Source organism: Xenopus laevis, chromosome 3L (genome assembly GCF_017654675.1).
Source record: "Xenopus laevis strain J_2021 chromosome 3L, Xenopus_laevis_v10.1, whole genome shotgun sequence".
Classification (NCBI taxonomy): domain Eukaryota; kingdom Metazoa; phylum Chordata; class Amphibia; order Anura; family Pipidae; genus Xenopus; species Xenopus laevis.
The window spans coordinates 93088712-93110051 of NC_054375.1; the positions used below are offsets into that span (position 1 = coordinate 93088712).

At 39.0% G+C, this 21340-nt stretch overlaps 1 protein-coding gene across 4 annotated transcripts in view; it reads left to right on the top strand.

Moving 5' to 3' along the window:
• flnc.L (filamin C L homeolog) overlaps window positions 1-17179 on the top strand; it is a 52114-nt gene extending 34935 nt beyond the window's left edge. For 2 of the 4 annotated variants that reach the window (XM_041586607.1, XM_041586605.1), the window contains 28 exons: window positions 757-1354; window positions 2671-2844; window positions 3230-3392; window positions 3779-3939; window positions 4198-4365; window positions 4502-4625; window positions 4731-4887; window positions 5899-6088; window positions 6388-6411; window positions 7023-7270; window positions 7353-7448; window positions 8171-8270; window positions 8572-8712; window positions 9112-9240; window positions 9441-9614; window positions 9799-9960; window positions 10267-10470; window positions 10562-10714; window positions 10846-10968; window positions 11489-11728; window positions 12211-12480; window positions 12571-12708; window positions 13212-13327; window positions 13947-14079; window positions 14161-14337; window positions 14573-14791; window positions 15457-15666; window positions 15926-17179. In XM_041586607.1, the coding sequence (XP_041442541.1) occupies window positions 757-1354; window positions 2671-2844; window positions 3230-3392; window positions 3779-3939; window positions 4198-4365; window positions 4502-4625; window positions 4731-4887; window positions 5899-6088; window positions 6388-6411; window positions 7023-7270; window positions 7353-7448; window positions 8171-8270; window positions 8572-8712; window positions 9112-9240; window positions 9441-9614; window positions 9799-9960; window positions 10267-10470; window positions 10562-10714; window positions 10846-10968; window positions 11489-11728; window positions 12211-12480; window positions 12571-12708; window positions 13212-13327; window positions 13947-14079; window positions 14161-14337; window positions 14573-14791; window positions 15457-15666; window positions 15926-16113 (4980 nt within the window). In that variant the 3' untranslated portion in view covers window positions 16114-17179. The remainder of the gene's footprint in view (window positions 1-756; window positions 1355-2670; window positions 2845-3229; window positions 3393-3778; window positions 3940-4197; window positions 4366-4501; window positions 4626-4730; window positions 4888-5898; window positions 6089-6387; window positions 6412-7022; window positions 7271-7352; window positions 7449-8170; window positions 8271-8571; window positions 8713-9111; window positions 9241-9440; window positions 9615-9798; window positions 9961-10266; window positions 10471-10561; window positions 10715-10845; window positions 10969-11488; window positions 11729-12210; window positions 12481-12570; window positions 12709-13211; window positions 13328-13946; window positions 14080-14160; window positions 14338-14572; window positions 14792-15456; window positions 15667-15925) is intronic. The other 2 variants (XM_041586606.1, XM_018252798.2) reach the window with 1 other exon arrangement.
• Window positions 17180-21340: the final 4161 nt, after the last annotated feature.

Genomic DNA, 21340 nt, shown 5'->3' on the forward strand with positions numbered 1-21340 from the left:
GCAGCCTGTATGTTCAAGTCTATATTATTTTTCCTGTCATGTGATATTCATTGGGGCATGTGTATGTGTGTATGATTAAGGAGTGAGTGTCAACATTTAGAGAGAGTAGGGAAAAGTATGTCTGTACTGAGAGAGCAGCTTAACATAGGGGCATGCAGTGCTGATCCTAAGGAGAAAAAGACTGTTAGGTTAGATAACCAGATAGAAGGGGTTACATGACAAGTCTCTTTTGTAATTAAGCCTGTGATTCGGGGGTGCTCCCGAAACGCATAAGGCGTCTATCCCACAGCAGCCACTTGTGCTTTTTTAATGCAACAATAAAAAGTGTTTTTTTACGTTTGAGGATAGTGTGCTCGACGTTTCTTCTGTTTTTGTTCTGTTGAAATGAACACTTATTAGAAGATAATACTGGCTATGTATATTATGAGGAATATCAGACACTATAGGTAAAGTTTGTGTGAAATAAATAATGTTGAACTTAGCAGAGCTACATGGGGAAATAGGTGTAAGATGTTATTTGAGGCAAACATGGAAAGGGGGTGGATTAGATGAATGGATCATATACATACATATATTTGTAGCTTAGACAGTGTATTGTTGATGTCATTTTTAGTGAATCCTTATTATAGAATGCACATCTCCATTTGTTCCGCATTCATCCAGAATAATGTGAATTGTAGAAATGTTTTTACATTGTCTGTACAACGATGGTTCAGTCAACTATTCAATTTATATTTTTCACTTGCTCCCTCATAGGTTCGTGCCTATGGTCCAGGATTGAAAGGAGGTTTTGTAGGAAAACCAGCCCCTTTTGCCATTGACACCAAAGGAGCTGGTACAGGAGGATTGGGTCTTACAGTAGAAGGTCCATGTGAGGCAAAAATTGAATGCCAGGATAATGGGGATGGCTCCTGTTCAGTTTCTTACCTTCCCACTGAACCAGGGGAATATTCTATAAACATCCTATTTGCAGAGTCGCACATTCCAGGCTCTCCATTTAAGGCTGACATCCGCCCTGTCTTTGACCCCAGCAAGGTCACAGCTAGTGGACCCGGCCTTGAAAGAGGGAAAGCTGGTGAAGTGGCCACCTTCACTGTGGATTGCTCAAAAGCTGGAGATGCTGAGCTTACAATTGAGATCCTATCAGATTCAGGTTCAAAGGCTGAAGTACTAATTCAGAATAACAGTGATGGAACCTACAGCATCACCTACACCCCATCATGCCCTGGTGCCTACACAATTACCATCAAGTATGGAGGACATGCTGTGCCAAAATTCCCTGTGCGTGTGAATGTAGAGCCTGCAGTAGACACCAGCGGAGTGAAAGTGTTTGGCCCAGGGGTGGAACCAAGAGGTAAGGGAAAAAATAGGTCAATACAAGTGTAACTAGGGTTGCCACCTGGCCGGTATTTTACCGCCCTGGCACGTAAAAATGATGGTTGATCCCCATGTTATTAATAGGGAAAAAAGATAAATATATAAGAAGGCCAGTATTTTTTTCCAGAAAAGATGGCAACCCTAAGTGTAACTGAACTAGAGAAACTGTGGTAATAAGGAGCTCTCATCAGACAAGAAGAGGCATCAGCCCTTGGTCACATGCATAATTGGCCGCTGCAATGTGGCAGTTGTAGGCTAGTAATGTATCTGTAGCATGTAGAAATGCTGAATCACATTACAAAGCTCTTTGCTATGAAGGCAACACAGTATAATTTGGAAAATAATGTCTGTAATATAAAGGTAAGGTTTATTCTGGAGAACAAAAGTCTAGTACAGTAAATAAGCGTAAAGGTTATTTTCATTGTACATGGAGGAAACAAACATTTAATGGTTCAGTGTTGAACAACAAATGTCACTGTTGGTAAAGGAATTTATTTTATCTTGAAAAATGTGTAGTAATGAAGTAATGTTTTCTACAGCAATGCACCAAATCCATCATTTCATAATTACTGATTCATTCAAAAATATTTTACTGCTATAATTTGACTTAATATATGTTGTCCTTTTATAATAAAACAGTAAATTACAATGTCCCTTGCAACATATTAAAATGAGTTATTTTAAGCATGCCAATTATATAACTGCAGAATATATATATATATATATATATATATATATATATATTTATATATAATAGAGAGAGATATAGAGAGGGGTACCTCTCTATGTTAGGGTTGCAGACCAAAGAGAAACTGAAGACTCAATTGGAGTCTCAGTACAATTATTTCTGACCATATAAGCTTGTAGATATCATGTTATCTCTCTTGTGCCTAAAATTAGAGTGTGAGTACTACAGAGCTATAACTTGTTATGTAGAACTTTCTACTGACACCTGGCAATGTTGTATTCATTCTTTTTGTGTTGCTGCCATAAATGTGTGACATTTTGTTTTGTTTTGTTCAATTTCACATTTAAAGTTTATGACCTAGCCCTTAAAAGATTACAGACACATAAAACCAGTGCTGTTTCAACCATCCAGTAGTACAAGAAAAGTTAAGGACAGATACGGATAAATGTTTACTCCTAATCTCACCTGACATTGCTTTCAGGTTAAGCCTCCAGGAGTGTCTTGGACAGCAAGTTTTTCAGGCTTGCTGCCCAAGACCTCCTTATGCAGGCCTAGCCCATATATGATTATTTATTTAGCATGCCTACATTGATTTTCCCATTTAGGGGTTCTTCGTGAGGTAACTACAGAATTCACCATTGATGCTCGCTCCCTCACTAAGACTGGTGGCAGCCATGTGATCACACGTGTCCTTGCCCCTTCTGGAGCTGTCACTGAGAGTTTAATATCAGACAAGGGAGATGGCACCTACCATGTGCAGTATACAGCATATGAGGATGGTAAGATTTGAATAGACAAATAAGATCAGCCACTAACCAAAACCTTATTTACAGAGAATCTTCAGAAACCCCAGTGAAAGCACCACAACTGTTATCTGAGGTAGCGCTTAGGAAATTCCTTGATTGCATTTTGAAAAATGTTTATATTCACTGGGTCTATATAATCCATTCTATATAATCTAAAATGGAAGGGATGCATGTTGCTAATACCTGATATAAGTTAATTTTTTTGACAGAAAAAATAAAATATCTCTAGAGCAAGATATCCAGTTCTCAGTATCTTTAGCTCTTACATGCAATCAGGAGCCAATAACACATGATCCGTTCTGATTTGTGAAACTCGTCCTGCATTACAAATTGTGACTTGTGGCCATTCCTTCTCCAGGAGTGCATTTGATTGAAGTGCTCTATGATGATGTTCCAGTGCCCAAGAGCCCCTTCCGTGTGACTGTGACTGAGGGCTGTGATCCTTCTCGTGTACGGGCATATGGTCCAGGGCTTGAAGGAGGTCTACTTAACAAGTCTAACCCTTTTACTGTGGAGACACGGTAAGGATGAGATTTCAGAACTTATATGGCCAAGAGTAGGCTGACACCTGCCTGACCCACCTCAAGGTTCTGCCTTTGCTTCTCTAAGTAGAAAGTATGAAATTGTCAAAAATGTCATGGTATGGTGTAGTGGCACCACTGTCTGCAATGATGAGTGTGGCATAAAGATTCAATTCCAGTTAATAGAAGAGGTATATATAGTATATATTTATTAAACATAGCAGATTCAAATAGAAAAACTAATTTTTCGATTGATCACACGAGAACTCAATTGAAATTTATTAGAAAATTGTATTTGAATAAGGGGATCATTTAAATTGAATCCATCCCATTGTTTGTGTCATTATATACTTATTGAAAATCCTCTTTGTATGGTTTTGTTTCAGGGGAGCTGGCACTGGGGGTCTTGGTCTGGCCATAGAAGGTCCTTCTGAAGCAAAAATGTCATGTAAGGATAATAAAGATGGAAGCTGCAGTGTGGAATACATACCTTTTACTCCAGGAGATTATGATGTGAATATCACATTTGGAGGGCGTCCCATTCCAGGTGCGTGCATATAGTGCCTTGTTGTAACACATTGCTCCATTACCATAATTTATACATATGACACACATAATGAGGCCAGTAACAATGTCTGTCCCTTGCATACTCACTGCCACTAGAGCTGCCACCTCGCTGGTTTAAATGGTGCCTGATGCCAATGTTATTAATATGACAAACATATAAAAATATAGGAAAGCTGGTATCTTTTTCCAGAAAGGTGGCAACTCTAACTGCAGGTTGTCTGTTTTTTTCCCCCTTAAGGAAGCCCCTTCCGTGTCCCAGTTAAAGAGATTGTGGACCCCAGCAAAGTGAAGTGTTCTGGTCCTGGACTTGGAGCTGGCGTCAGAGCTCATGTACCTCAGACGTTTACAGTGGATTGTAGTAAAGCTGGACTAGCACCACTTGAAGTGCTGGTACAGGGACCCTCAGGTATGGTGAAAAGAGAAGGCAAGGAAAAAGGGGATACTAGTAGTGAAAATTTCTGTGTGCTTAAAACTGAGGGGGTCAGCAATTAGAAATATAAGGGAACATGGCAACAGCATTAGTTGTCCATCTTCTTTCACAGGTTTAGCAGAGCCTGTAGATATAAGAGATAATGGAGATGGGACACACACTGTTAACTATACTCCAGCTACAGATGGACCTTACACTGTGTCTGTAAAATATGCTGATCAGGAGGTGCCACGAAGGTAAGCTTTTACAATACTGATGCTGGGCACTAAGCGCCAAAAACAGTTGTGAGCTTTGAGATGTATGATCTTATACCAATTTGCTTTCTCTTATTCGGGACACAGCCCATTCAAGATCAAAGTGCTGCCAACCCACGATGCTAGCAAAGTTCGTGCCAGTGGCCCTGGTCTAAACACAGCAGGTATTCCAGCCAGCCTGCCTGTTGAGTTCACCATTGATGCCCGTGATGCAGGGGAAGGTCTGCTAACTGTTCAGATTCTGGTGAGTACCAACATTTATCAAAACAGCTAACTTCTCAGGTTCTTCATCAGGTTATTTTATTTTTTGTTTGGTCAATCAGAATGTATAGCACAGCTTTACTAAACAACCGTAGAAAAAAACAAAACAAAACTGATCAGACTCCTAGTGAATAATAATTAATTGTACATATCAGCCCTGTATGATCATGTGCAACAAACAAGAATCTATAACTAATTCTTACTGGGTCAAAACTACAAGATTAAGGCATACAGGCCACTTACCAATACGTGCATAAATGTTATCTTTGAAATCTTTAAAATTCTGCCACAGAACTTTGACAAGGATGGCATGAAGCATGGGGAGTGCCTCACAACAAACTCTATGCAAACAAAAATTAAGCCATCGTATCTTTTTGGAGGAAGAATGCATGGTGGTGAAATTATACCACATATTCTCACTTTTCTTAATGAGTAGGTTAAGAAGAACCACTAATCTAGGAAAACTATTCCAGTCCATATGACATATTATAAGAGTGAGTGATGTGATCTCTAATATGTTCTTGGAACAGCTGGGAGTTTTGTGCATCCCATTAGAATGAGCTAATTTATCTTTAGGGTTTGAGTCAGGGTCCAGTAGCTCCATTTAGTGGGGATAGGTGGAACTGCAACTGACCTTCTTGCCCATTCTAGAACTAATTAGCTACATTCACTAAGATTGGCTGCATTTCTTACATCTGATGTACATTTTTATTCTTTATATAAAAATAAATATCAGTAAACACCTTAGGACATAATGGCCTCACAACATGCCATGTTAGGATCAGAAAAACAGTTAAAGGATATAACTTTTAATATGGTACCAGTATAGTTGTCTCTACAGACCTGGCACTACTACACCTCCCAGAATTCTCAGGCTTTCTACTACAGAGCTTTATATGACATAAAATAAATAACTCTGAAAACATTTTAATTGCCAGGAAATGTATAAAACCTCAAATGAATGTGATGACTGCTATCATTCTTCTTCACATAGGACCCTGAAGGTAAACCAAAGAAAGCAAACATCAGAGGCAATGGTGATGGCACCTACACAGTGTCTTATGTACCAGACATGGCTGGAAGATACACTATCACCATCAAATATGGAGGAGATGAAATTCCTTACTCACCTTTCCGAATCCATGCCGTGCCCACTGGTGATGCCAGCAAGTGCTTAGTGACAGGTGAGTCTGCTATTCAGGACTGTAAGATGTGCCTGAGAATGGTTGTCATTAAATATTAGATAATTCACTGGAAAATTATATTCATACTTAATTACAGTTTCAAATATCTCCCTTTATTAAAGGATGCATGAATTCAAGGCTACATTTATCACTGCTCTATATGGATGGAGGATATTTAGGCCTGGAAGTTTATGTAGGGCTGATGGCATGTGTGTGAACAGTATTAACTGTATGTTTCCGAAAAGGTGGAACTGGTTAAAGATTTCACTGCATTAACTCCAAATTGTCTTTTTTTCCAGTGTCTATTGGAGGACATGGATTAGGTAAGTTGTTTTATAAATTACTCTCTTTATATCAGTAGCCTCAGAGCTACTCTTATGTGCATATGTCAAGTTAGTTCAGATCTAGCAAATGGGTTTCAAGGTTCTTACCTATGAAGAGTTTAATGAAACTTGTAGTACCTGTGTTATACGGTATAAAGTGTAACTTAGAAAGCAATCTTTAAGAGCAAAAACACGCAATAGTGAATTCCATCACAGTTCCAGAACTTGAAAGAATGCAAACAACCTTGCATATACCAATGAGGGAAACTAACACACTGCACTCCAAAGTGTTTGTTTTCTGGTTATTTACAAAAGAAGCACAGGTGAATTAAAAAGGTTTCAGCAGAGTCAGACTGAGACTTCTATACTAACATTAAGGGCACACTCTCACAACAGTTAAATATAGACAGTGTAATAGGGTGCAGACAATTGATCAGTCCAACCCTGGATATTTCTGACAGATTTCTCTGACTAATTAATCAGGACTTCAGTGTGGATATCTAGAAAACATGCACTGTATCAACATACTTACTGTGCCGAGCAGCATTCAACAGTAAAGACATTTCTTAGACAAAAAAAACCTCTACAATTTCTAGTCTGTGAATTTTCAGGAACCTGCCTGGGACCTTCCATTCAGATTGGAGAGGAGACCGTAATCACAGTTGATGCTAAAGCTGCAGGGAAAGGCAAGGTGACTTGCAAAGTATCAACACCTGATGGAGGAGAGCTGGATGTTGATGTAGTGGAAAATCAGGATGGAACTTTTGACATTTACTACACAGCTCCTGAGCCCGGCAAATATATCATCACAATCCGTTTTGGTGGGGAGCACATACCCAACAGCCCCTTCCATGTTGTGGTGAGTAGAAAGGAAGTGATGAAAAGTGCTTCCAGTTCTACCTTCAGTGTGTAACATGTGTGACTTCCTTCCCTTCTGCCAGGCATGTGACACCATTCCCATCATAGAGGAACCATGTGATTCAGTACAGCTACACCAGCCCTACCCCGCACACCTCCCTGGCTATCCAACTATCTGGGTATAACTTAAAACCCTGTACTCCTCTGCCAAGAGACTATCATATTCCTCTGCCCTTTACCTACTCTTTTTTCTTGCATACAGCTGCTGCATCTGCTGAGCTTTTGGGTCTTCTTTTTAGCTTAACATAGAATATTATATATAGGTCAAGGGCTAAAAATAGCCAGCATTATTAAGATGCAGGAGATGGAAACACGAAAAGCGCATACAGTATGGAGAAAATTTTTAGCAAAGTTACATGTCACCCCCATCTAAATGTAAACTCTCTCTCTCTTTCTGTGCATATATATTTATATATATAATGCAAAAGAATCCAAAATATGTATTAATATATACATAGACATAGCAATATATAATTAACTTTTTGTGGTTTTACCACTTCCATTCTTCTTTGAAGTCCACATTTCGAAGAGCCTTTTAGCGTCCAGATGCCTTTTTTGTTAGATCACCATGTTATTTACCACTATTTGTGCTTTAATAACATGCAATTTCTACCTTTTCCTGGGTGATCTCTGCCTCAAAGTTCAGAAACGACTTTCACTACTTTCACCACTACTACTGTTCTTGTTTCTGTATTATGTTTACCTCTCAACATATACATGTGTGGGCTACTACAATATTGTTTTACATTTGAAATGATTTGACCTGTTGTTAACATTTGGCCAGACAATTCTGTTCTCTATAACATTCATTCTTACGTATTTCTTTTTTTGTTCAATACAGGCGACAGAGGAGCCAGTAGTGCCCGTAGAGAACTTGGATACAATGCTAAGGCCGTTCAGTCTGGTCATTCCCTTTACTGTGCAAAAAGGGGAAATTACAGGTATACTTTACAAACCCATAGGAATAGAATAGACTCATAATTATAAATAAAGCATATTACCTTTTTTTCTGGAACAGGTTTGCACAGAAAAGATGCACCACAGTGAGACCCTATCCCAAAAAACCTACAATCTAGCCATCTAGTCTAGTGGTTGCTTTTAAGTGTCATTGCCTTAGCCTTAACCAGCAGAGCACCCAGACAAGATACTACCTATCTGTCTAACAGGCAAATACTTCAGAATGTAAAGACACAATGTGGTATAGTTATTTGATATACTTCTTTTTGTTGTTTTTGGATCTAGGTGAAGTCCGAATGCCTTCTGGGAAGACAGCTCGTCCCAATATTACAGATAACAAAGATGGGACTGTCACTGTGAAATTTGCACCTGTTGAAAAAGGACTACATGAGATGGACATAAAGTATGATGGAAACCATATCCCAGGTAACTAACTCAGCAAATCCCTTAATAGACAGTTCCTATAAAGAAGTCTGTGAGAACCATAGACCTTCAGTGACTACAGCATAGTAACAATAAAGGATGTAGGGGTCATAACCTAACTGTGCACCCTCCACTCAATTAACTGTATCTTTCACCCAAGGTTAACAGCAGTGGGAATGAGTAATTTAGAGACAGACTGATATGGTTTATGTAAATGAGCTGTGCTTGATATCTTCTTGGGAACTGAACGTTTATCCATATATCAGTGTCAAAAATATACAGTGCTTGCCCTCAATAAAGGGCATCAAACTCTTTAACCTGTGTTAAGTGTTACTAACTGAATGAATAAGATCTGTAGTATATGTGTGATGCTACCTGAAAGAAAAATGTGATCTTTTCTAGGAAGCCCACTGCAGTTTTATGTAGATGCCATTAATAGCAGACATGTAAGTGCATATGGGCCAGGACTGAGTCATGGAATGGTGAATAAACCAGCAACATTTACTATTGTTACAAAGGACGCCGGGGAAGGTAAGTGCATTTAACTCTGAAATGTGTTAGATCTATAAATGTAATTTCCATTAGTCAATAATGAATATCTTCTTACTGTGATGTCCAATTGTTGGCTTTGTATGTATTCCTTTACTGGGGACTGCACATAATGTTTATTCTCTGTATTTGATAGAACCACTGGAGAAATTAATTTCAGTCTTTTCACTTAATACATACAGGTGGATTATCCCTGGCAGTTGAAGGACCATCCAAAGCTGAGATCACTTGCAAAGACAATAAAGATGGCACTTGTACTGTATCCTACTTGCCAACAGCCCCTGGTGACTATAACATCATTGTGAGATTCGATGATAAACACATCCCTGGTAGTCCATTTACTGCCAAAATAACAGGTGATGTACATTAAACATTTCTACTGATTTTGTGTCTAATTCAGGCTTTGCAAGATAGTATCTGTTCTTCAAACATGATATGTATTATCAAACCTGCACACCATCTTTAGAAAATTATGTAAAACTGTATCTAGGTATTCACTTCTTATATTTGTAGTTACAAGTGCTTATTCTACCCCAACAGGAGATGACTCAATGAGAACTTCCCAGCTAAATGTGGGAACCTCCACAGATTTTTCCCTCAAGATTACAGAATCAGACTTGAATTTGCTTACTGCTAGTATCAGAGCTCCATCTGGAAATGAGGAGCCTTGTCTACTGAAGAGGCTTCCCAACAGGCATATTGGTAGGTGTAGCCATATAACTACAATAGAATATAGCACAGACTAAGCATAAGTATCTTCTAGAACTAAAAACTTCTTCTTACAATGTCTAATTAAAGCTCTCTAATCTTCTTGCGTATGACACATTGTTATAGCAAGGAATATATAGAACAGCAACAAGTGTTCAAGCCAATTCTGACCTTAATTTACTTTCAGGTTGGGCCTGAGAGAGCAGCACAATGTCTCACTAGACAATTAAAAACTTTACAATGCATTAGATTCCTCTATCTATGCACAAAGAAACAATATGCCCCTTTTCCCTCCTACAGGTATCTCATTTACACCAAAAGAAGTTGGTGAGCATGTAGTAAGTGTTAAGAAGAATGGAAAGCATGTCACTAACAGTCCATTCAAAATCATGGTGGGTCCATCTGAAATTGGGGATGCCAGCAAGGTGAAGGTATCTGGAAAGGGATTGCTGGAGGGAGTAACTTTTGAAGTGGCTGAATTCATTGTGGACACCAGGAATGCAGGTAAGAACTGGAATGTAGCCTTCGCATTCTACTTTACACATTTTTTTGTTTATGATTTCAAGTCTACTGGTCTTGTTATTTTAATTCTCAGGATACGGAGGATTGGGGTTATCCATCGAAGGCCCAAGTAAGGTGGATATAAATTGTGAAGATATGGAAGATGGAACATGTAAAGTATCATACTGCCCTACTGAGCCTGGAACATACATTATAAACATTAAATTTGCTGAAAAACATGTGCCAGGTGAGTGTGAGAAGTTACAAACATGCTATGGGTCCATCTCTGATATTACAAACACATTTAAGGGCTTACTTGATAAATAAGTGCAACACTAACAATAAGTCAACACTCATCCACCTCCTTTTTGTCTACAGGAAGTCCATTTATGGTAAAAGTAACTGGTGAGGGACGTATGAAGGAGAGTATAACCAGAAGGCGTCAGGCTCCTACTATTGCCAGCATTGGCAGCACCTGCGATCTCAACTTGAAGATACCAGGTAGATATATGAGAAGATCAAGGACAGACAGCAATACATGACCAGATAAATATCTCCAATCAAAGAAAAAAGGTTTATTGAAAGATGGCTTAACACATACAGTTGGTTCTTCTACTGTAAGATACAGACCATAAATTGTGCAAAGGAAAGCTGTTTCCCCATCTTGATGGAAAACAACACATGTTGGCCTTTGCACAATATTTGGCATGAAAATGGTTTTAAAGCAGCGCCTGAATCTTGGCAGGAAGATCACTGCCCTGGCACCAATCATCAGACAGGTGTTTAGGATGGATTGCTCTGTCAAATACTATATATAATTATAGCCATAAATGCCACATTACATCACAATTCCTGGTTTTATGCTTCATAACTTGGAATACTTTGACTGGAAATGAAAATGATCTCATTGTTGAAGACACACACAAGATATAAACCACAATATTTATTGGAAGAAAGTTTTGCTCTACCAGTCTTTTATTATTATTATTCTCATGTTTTCAATTTGCCTCTCTAAATCCAGGAAATTGGTTCCAGATGGTATCAGCTCAAGAACGTCTAACTCGCACCTTCACGCGCAGCAGCCACACATACACACGTACTGAGCGCACAGAGATCAGTAAGACCAGCGGAGGTGGGACAAAACGTGAAGTGCGTGTGGAGGAATCTACTCAGGTTGGCGGTGATCCTTTCCATAATGTCTTTGGAGACTTTCTGGGTCGGGAAAGCCTAGGATCATTCAGCAGCATTGCACGGCAGGAGGGTGAGTGCCACTCAATACACAATTCTAAATTTAAAATTGGAAATGACAATATATTGTACCTGCTCTTGTGAATATTTATCTAAGATCCTACTTACATTCACCTGCTGCCATAAACTACACCAAGAAATCAGATTCCTGATGACCTCAAAACACCTACAAGGGTTACCTCACCGTTCTAGCCTCTTACATATTTAGACAAACAAAACACCACATTTAACAAGCAAATGTATTCCCTTGATCAGATTTGGAAGGCCAAGATCATTAAACTTAAATAGTTAATTTATGTGATAAGCCTCATGAACACTTATATCAATACATTTCTTACTTCCTCAACCATAACTATTGCTCTTTGTACTCACAAATAAATGTATTTTAAAATGTTGTCTTCTTACAGTACAGAACAATGTCTTAAATGCAATATCGTGCCTGTGCTTCTGAGTCCAAGCACTTTTAAAACTGTGCTATATTATTTTTCCATCTAGGAGAGGCAGGTGCCCAGGATATGACAGCCCAAGTAACAAGCCCCTCTGGACAGACAGCAGATGCAGAAATAATTGATGGTGAAGATAACACATACAGTGTGCGTTTTGTGCCACAGGAGATGGGTGCTCACACAGTTAGTGTCAAGTACCGTGGTCAGCACGTTCCTGGTAGTCCCTTCCAGTTCACTGTTGGGCCTATGGGAGAGGGGGGAGCCCATAAAGTCAGGGCTGGAGGCCCCGGCCTGGAAAGGGGAGTTGCAGGAGTACAAGGTAAGAAAGTGTAAGGTGAAGAAGGACTTAAAGATGAGTGTAGCTGTTTAAATGTAAATGTTCACATAAATGTTTGTGTTATTTCTAAAGCTGAATTTAGCATCTGGACACGAGAAGCAGGAGCTGGAGGTCTATCAATAGCAGTGGAAGGTCCAAGTAAAGCAGAGATCTCTTTTGAGGATCGTAAGGATGGATCCTGTGGAGTGTCTTACATTGTACAAGAAGCAGGTTAGTTGGAGAAATTGCCTTTTGGTAAACCAGTTAAGCATAAGAAAGTTTGGCAAAAAATACATAACCAAAATCTAGTAAAATTACAAATACATGTTACTTTTTGCCTCCACAGATATACTTAATATGACACATGCAGTAATATTTTGCCTTCAATGGGAACTGCCTGACACTACAAGTACAGAATGAATACAATCTGAAAATGTAAATTAAACCATTTTCACACCAAATATTGCCTATACTAGCAGCGTCAGGTATGTTCCCATTGAAATTAGTGGGAGGTAGCAGGCAAGGTTTAGGGTGGAAATGGCATCATGCGACAGAAACATATAGTTGTCCTTGGTGCTTTCCTCTTGTACAGATCATGTTCACCAAATATTTATTTATGAATCATAACACTTTCCTTACAATACATTTAAAATGCATTGAGCGAATTTATTCATACAAGGAAAGAAAACTTGGTTTATTAATGGGCACGTAACGTTTCATTTTTGTCTGTTCAGGTGATTATGAGGTTTCCATCAAATTTAATGATGAGCACATTCCAGACAGTCCATTTGTAGTACCTGTGGCTTCTCATTCTGATGACGCCCGGCGACTGACAGTGACCAGCCTACAGGTGCGAATGTGTTTCTGCTGTTATTGGGAAATTCATCAGTTGTTGATATGAAAAGTATTGTTTAGCTAGAGATCATGCACTAAATAAGTGTAAAGTGCAAAAAAACAGAGCAACCATTCAGTGTGGGCATTCTTTAGAATACATGTCAAGAAAACATGTGCATGATTCAGCTGGCGCATCCATAGGTTAACACGCAAAGCACTGTACGTACCTCTTGCTCAAGGCAGTTGAAATATATTGGGCTCCCATGTAGAATACTGCCCTGCACATTGGACTTTATTGTGCAAAGCAGGAGAACCAGCCATATTGGCACATGCAGGGGTGCTTCGCCAATGAGGCAAGTTGAGGCTGTCGCCTCAGGCGGCAGCGCCCCACTAGGTACCAGGGGCAGCAAAAATGCTGCTCCTGGTACTTTAAGAGCAAATTTACGGGGGAGGGGGGGCAGCAGCAACTGCTGTTGCCTCAGGCGGCAGAGAGGCCAGGATCGCCCCTGGGCACATGGCATGCTTTTGTTAGTGTAAGCACCATGTTATCATAAATTAACCTTATTGTGTATTACAAATGTAAAAACAAATCTTTGTGGTTTAAAGATTTTTCATATAAACAATATTTTTTGCAGGAGACCGGAATAATAGTTAATCAGCCTGCCTCATTTGCTGTCCAACTGAATGGAGCCCGTGGAGTGATAGATGCCAAGGTTCACACCCCATCAGGAATGGTTGAAGAGTGTTACGTATCAGAAGTTGATAGTGGTAAGATGGATACCCAAGGACGTGTTTGGTTGATATAATGCTGCGTTGTAGTCCCATATTATTTACACTCTATTTCTCTAGATAAGTACTCAATCCGTTTCATTCCACGGGAAAATGGTGTGCACTCCATCGATGTTAAATTTAATGGACGTCACATACCAGGCAGCCCCTTCAAGATTCGTGTGGGAGAACAAAGTCAAGCAGGCGACCCTGGTCTTGTTACCGCTTACGGGCATGGACTGGAGGGTGGAGTCACAGGTAATATTTGTGGCTTATTTAAAACCTGAAATATATATGACTGAGCATTATGTTTGGACATGCTTTCTTTCCTTCATATTTTTTTGTAATGCTATGAAAATATTAATGTCCTTAGTGAGCTCTTAGGAGTGCTTTTAACAGAAAATGTAACCTTTGTAAATGCATTATAACGGTTTGCTGCATATACAGACATAACATCATTATCATTGGCCTCTCTGGCATGCCTCCTCTACAGGCAGACCCTCTGAATTCATTATAAGTACTCTGAATGCTGGACCTGGATCCCTCTCTGTGACTATTGATGGACCTTCTAAAGTGAAACTGGATTGTCAGGATTCCCCTGAGGGCTACAAAGTCTCCTACACACCAATGGCCCCTGGAAACTACCTGATTTCCATCAAATATGGTGGTCCACAACACATTGTAGGAAGTCCATTTAAGGCCAGAGTGACAGGTAAAAAACATTAAGTGTTCCTTTAGTGTCATAAATGTAAATGCCACTGTGAGAAAAAAACTGAAAATATTTGGTTATGCTGTCAACTTCAGTTAAATATTTTTGTGCAGCAAAGGTTTTATTACATGAACCACAGAGCAAAGCCAGTGGAAGATTTGCAGAACAAAGGCTGAGATGGCAGTTTGGCTTCTTATGTTTGTCCTTTTCATAGTTTTGGAGCAATATACAGTAATAAAAAAATATAAATAACATTGTAATTAATTTAGATAACATCAAATGACTTGTGGTGGCACATATACTGTACATAGGGCTACATGGATTGATTCCTCCAATGTGAAGCAAACTAGAAAGCCTAACAGCATTCTCCACACATCCCAAGATGTCAAAAATGTCACAAAAACAGGCCATGCAGATACCGATAAAATTGTATGTAATGGAAATTTTCAGTAAATATGCCACAAATACTTGCACAAGGTTAATAACGAAAATGACCTTACCTGAGATTCTCAGCAAAACAAAAACATCTTTCAATGTTTTCCTTTCCTGCAGGTTTTGCACTAACCATTTTATACAAATGAAAAAAAGAAGGATTAGCCAAACACTGCTAAAATGTGCTTTAACGCTGTGCTATTTTGTTTCTTACCCATCTTTTTATTGTTTAACAGGTACGCGTCTCTCAGGTGGTCACAGCCTTCATGAAACTTCCACAGTGCAAGTGGAAACTGTCATCAAATCATCTGAATCTGTTGGCGGATATGGCATGGCAGGGCCTAAATTCTCATCAGACGCTTCTAAAGTGGTATCCCGTGGGCCTGGCCTGTCTAAAGCCTTTGTGGGACAGAAAAACACATTCACTGTAGATTGCAGCAAAGCAGGTAAAACACAAAATCAATTTTAGATTTGAAATTCAACAGAGTTAAAAAAGATTTCATATATTATTAAACTGGTTCTTATTTTTAATTCAGGTGCACAGTCATATGAGTTCAGATTATTATTACGATTTCCAATATTGCTTTTGCATTGAATGAGAAAATATTAGGTTTATTGATTTTTAATCATTTTGGTATGGGAATAAATTGATAGCTGTATAGCAGATAAATATTCACTGACTGACCATTGATTTGTATTTTACAGGCACCAACATGCTGATGGTAGGAGTGCATGGGCCAAAGACCCCCTGTGATGAGGTGTATGTAAAGCACACGGGGAACCGACAATACAATGTGACCTACACTGTTAAAGATAAAGGGGACTACATCTTGATCGTCAAGTGGGGTGACCAGAATGTCCCTGGGAGTCCATTTCAAGTTGCTGTCCCTTGAGGCAGTTATATATTCCCTAACATTGGGGTGGCATCACAGGGAGCCAACTCATGTGCCACTGAAGGACAGGACACTTATTTTTTTATGCAAATGCACTGAACAAAAAAAACAAACTGTAATAGCAAGATACCATAATTTCACTAAGTGCCTTTGCACATATAACCTAAGAACTCTCCTATAGCATGCAGGCACAGCAGAGATGCCAGAAGCATGGCACAGGGAGAGGGGGCAGCAAGCATGCACATTACCCACAATGCCCATTTTGCTTTTTACAAAATGTTCCTTTATATTCCGGCTGGTGTTTTATTTTTTAATGTTGCTACCTGTTGTTTTATATGCGCTTTTTGTGTTTTTTCTATTGTTGGGAGGGGGGGGGTTGAGTTAAACGATTAAAGGAGGTATCAGAGGTCAAGGGGTCATCACGGCAGATTACTGCTGGTCATCGGCAATATCTAGAGTGAAATTCATTTTACTACAGCACGTAACCGCTTTATGTCCACCCGTATGCCATTACTTTATTTACTCACATCTGGTTATTTGTTCTCCTTAGACTGCTCATTTCTATTGTCATAATAACATATTGATACACTAGCTGCACAAAATTGCAGCTAGAAGAATGGATGATTTTTAAAATATGGCATGTGGCATATGCAGTATAATACATACCCCAATGAAGCCCAAAAGAATGAACTATATTTGTTTTAAATATGATAAAAACTGAATTGTCTTGATACCAATTGAAGACACTGAGGTTACTGATTCGTTTTTTTTTAAAATAATCTTTTTTAAATATATTCACATTTTTAATATCGTATCTTTCTCAAGCAAAATCTATATTTTTTAATAAAAACATTTAAGCTATATACATGTTGATCCCTTGACCCCTGATATGGGCAGTCTCAACGAATATGATTGGTTGTCGAAGCACTGTGATAAAGAGTCAAGGTCGTATGGACCTTTGCCATGTGACTGTGTTGCACAGGCCTTAAAATGTCTGTGTTTATTTGTTAGAGATCTTTTAATTGGTGCATCCTAAAACGTAAAATAAAATGTATTGCTAATGTGACTGTGATGACTTTCTTCTGACTGCTATACTGTGGGTACTTTATTCCATATTGACATTTCCACCTTACTGAATAAACTCACACGAGTATACAACCAGCAGCCACCCCAACCATTAAAGAGTGTGCATACATCAGGCAGAGGAAATCCCATAGTCCATATGTGTTAAGGTATTGGACTGCCACCTAGAGGTGATACAGACATATATAATTTACAAGTAAATTACACACAGTAATACCTATAAGTAAAAATGTGTTCCATTAGTTTAAAGCCATATAATTTATGCTATATAAAAATATGAATAATTTTTATTAAAACCCCTAGGCAACGTTAAGTCTCTGAATCAAAAAAGGTTTTCCATTGGAAAAGCATACAAAAGGGGTCTCCTCCCCTATCTGGTTTAGGTTTAGTGTCTCTACCTATAAATGTATAGTTGGTGGATTATGGCCTTTTACAATTAAATGCATTTTTTTTTACCTAAAAACTCAAATCTATCAGGAACATCATTAAGAAGCTTCTGATAAAATATATTGGTTCTGAATAAGGGCTTGAGGTGTTTAAATATCAAATATAGAGACAATATATAGAGACATGGTGACTTTTTCATTTAGATACAAAGTAACATTACATAATGACCATAACTGTGCCTGACCCCTTAGGAGACACTCCAGAGCCAATGAACACATTGAAGCACAAAATACATTTTGTAAACTCAAGTATTATATTTTAGTTCACAAAGTTGCTTTGGTAGCCTCAAAATACATTTCACAGTCTTAAAATTAATTTTGGCTTTAAAGAAAAACTTTTCCCCCAGAATGAATACTTAACCAATAGATTATAGTTTATATCATAGTAGGTGAATTTTTTAAAGAATCGTACCAAACAAGCCCTTTTCATCTTTAATCTTGAGCCTCCATTTCATATTTTCTGTGTTCCCTCAGAGATCACATGGCCAGAAATATTGCAGCTCTAACTGTAACAAGAAGAAGTACGGGAGTAAAAGACAGAACTTTGTCCATTAATTGGTTCATGTGACCTAATATGTATACGTGCCCTTGGTTTGTTTGTGTACACCATGAATTGTAGGATCCCAGGGGGTGGCCCTTTGTTCTTAAAATGGCAATTTTCTAAATAAAGTATCTTATTATGATGAAAATGATTTATTTACATGAAGCAGGGTTTTACATATGAGCTGATTTATGCAATATATTTCATAGAGACCTACATTGTTCATGGTATAGTTTTTCTTAAAGGAGAACTAAACCCCCTTGCTAATAAAAACTCCTACCCCCTACCCTCCATAGTCCCCCCTCCCTGCTCCCCCACACAAAGGTATTCACACAAGTAAATGCCCCATAGCTGGTAATTACCCCTCATTGCAGAGTCAGCACAGCGAAGCTCACAGGTGCCATCTTGCAGCGCTTCGGAAATCTCCGGGTACCTTCGGCAATTTCCGTGGCTTTCGGCACATGCGCAGTTGTCCGGGAACGCAATATTGCTACAACTGCGCATGCGCCAATACTGCGCTTACTTGCTGAAGATTCCCAAAGTGCTGAAGATGTTCCTTTAAAGCGTGTTCATGCATTAAACAAAATATTTTTAGTGCTGCAAAACCTGATTGCCTACAACAGTGATGTGCGACTAGAAGTATGTGAGCTACATGTAACCCTCCAAAGCATTATTATTAATTGCTCAGAAAGACCACAATCATGCAAAGCAGAAGAGTATACAAAGGGATGCATTATAAAAGGGTGGGTTTAATAGAAATTATAGAAATTTCTTTATCTGATGGGAAGATGTAAGGTGTAATACTGAGGGTGCTGCTGCTGGGGAGTTTCACGAATAGTAAAAACAGGCCAATTGGCAAGACTCCTCACATAGTCAGTGTAGCTCTACCACAACAGCGAAAGAGCCTAACCGGGTTAGAGCTTCTACAGCAGGGAACTCTCATGAAAATCATCTCTCTTCATTGTTACTTGGGCTCTAAGTCCAAGAAGACAATGGAGAATTTAAAATGTGTTGATATCATTGACGTTTAAGGATGGAAATTAAGGAAAACAATGGAGTAGTAGGAGAGGAAGAAAGATAAGCAAAAATAGCAGTTAATTCCCTGGCTGAAAAGTGTTTCTGGTATATGCTAACTGTTATCAGTTTCCCCTGGTCCTTCAAAGAAAAATAGACAAAACAAATTGAAAAATAGACAAGGAGGCTGCTCTAGGTAAGAAACACAGCCCACTTGCTACCCTGTCAATTGAAGGTCTCAAAAAGGTATTCACAAAAATATAATTTTAGACAAATTGAGGTTAATACAACACCTGCCTTGCCCTAAAGTTAGCTCTGCAAATGATGTTATTGAGAAGGAATTGTGTAGGTCACATCAGTTATTTAACATGGTAGTTGAACAAGTACAAAAAAAGTTGGTTAGGGAGAACTCATTGCAAAGCTGGGCATAGAATCAGCATTTTAGTTATTACCTCAGGGGCTGTAAATTCAATTGGGGTTAATACATTGATAAGTGTTTACCAATGGGATGTTCTCTCTCTAATGCAAACCTTGTTTGCATTATTTGAGGAATTCAGTTGTTTTATACATTTGTATCCACGGAAAAAAAACACCTCAGAGGCTTGACAAAGGGTCTTGTAAAGGCCTGAAACGTTGCCACTGCCACTATTATGAGCTAATAAACAACTCACAACTGGTTTAACAGTAGCAGATGTGCCATTGGTGTTTTTGCTCATGGATACTATTTTTGGGCCCTTGGCAGTGTTGGGGCCATACACCTGGAGGCACCTGATACCAAACAGTTAACACTGGTAGCAGCACTCCATCCCTGTATGTTTTATACATTTGTGTCTGGAGAAAAGATCAAAAAATGGGGTTAGTGCCCATTATCTGGATAATTTGCTTTTAATTGGCCATAGCAAATCAAGCATTTGTGCCAAGTATTTAAGCAATCTATTTGAGCTCATTTAGGAGCTGGGAGTGCCAAGCTAGTATTTCTATGAATAGAAATAGATTTTGTTCTGTTTAGGTGCCAGAAGACAAAACTGATGCAAAAAAATCAAAGCTACCCTTAAGGAAGTTCAGTCAACAATAGGCTTTTTTGAACTTTGTCTGCAAGAAGATACCAAATGGGGAGGATTCTTAATCACAAATTTGAGGTATTGTTAGTGGGAGGGATTGCTTCATACTATAGAATTAGGCTTTACTCACACAGTCAAGGATGATCTAAACGTATGGGAGTTTATTTAATGGGATTGTAATTTGGCAGCAGAGCCTACTCTCCAAACAAAAATTATACCAGCTCACAGACACTACTGAAGGATATGGTTTTGGAGCCTATGTTGAGATGGTCAGTGGTATGCAAAAAAAGTGGGCATACGTAATTGCATGAAAAACATGGCATTGCTTTAGCTTTTCCTAATAGTACTGACCATAGAGATATGGGGCAGGGCTGGAGTGGAGAACAAGTAGGTAGCATTTTGGTCAGATAACAGGAGTGGTGTTTCACAATCAATAATTTGTCATTAAGCTCCCAGCTGGTTATATCATAAACATAAAGAGTGTTTTAAAAAAAACTGGTCAGTCAGTGAGTAGGCTCTTCTTTTCTGGTGGTGGGGGCTCTATCATGAAATACAGTAGCATAAAAGTTAGAGTCCCTGAGTTGTATAGACCATATGATGACCACCTTTCAGAATTAGCTAATGATATACTTATCCAGCAGGGAGCACTTGATGGTAAGTAAAAAAAAAAAAGAAAAAAAAAAGAAATAAGTGTTTGACAGCAGAGGAAACTTGGAGGACATGTAAAAAAGTAAACCAGTGAAAATCCACCTATCACTGATTTCAGGCATCGGGGGTAAATAGGGTTTCCACCTGTCCGGTTTTGACCCAGACAGCCCGGTAATTTGAAGGGTTACCCGGGTCAAAGCTGCCTGCCCGGTTTTCCAAATTAGGAAAACCGTCAGGATTCTCTGAGATTGAAATGGCGATCGGTCAATCGTCAAATCATAGCCCTGCCCCCGACGCCACAGTCCGACCCCTCTGCATCCGGCCATGCCCCCTATGCATTACAGCCCGCCCCCTCCACATCACTTCCCCGCCCCCTGCCCAGTCTCCACCAGGCTAAAAGGTGGCAACCCTAGGGGTAATCCAAGTGAAGCCCA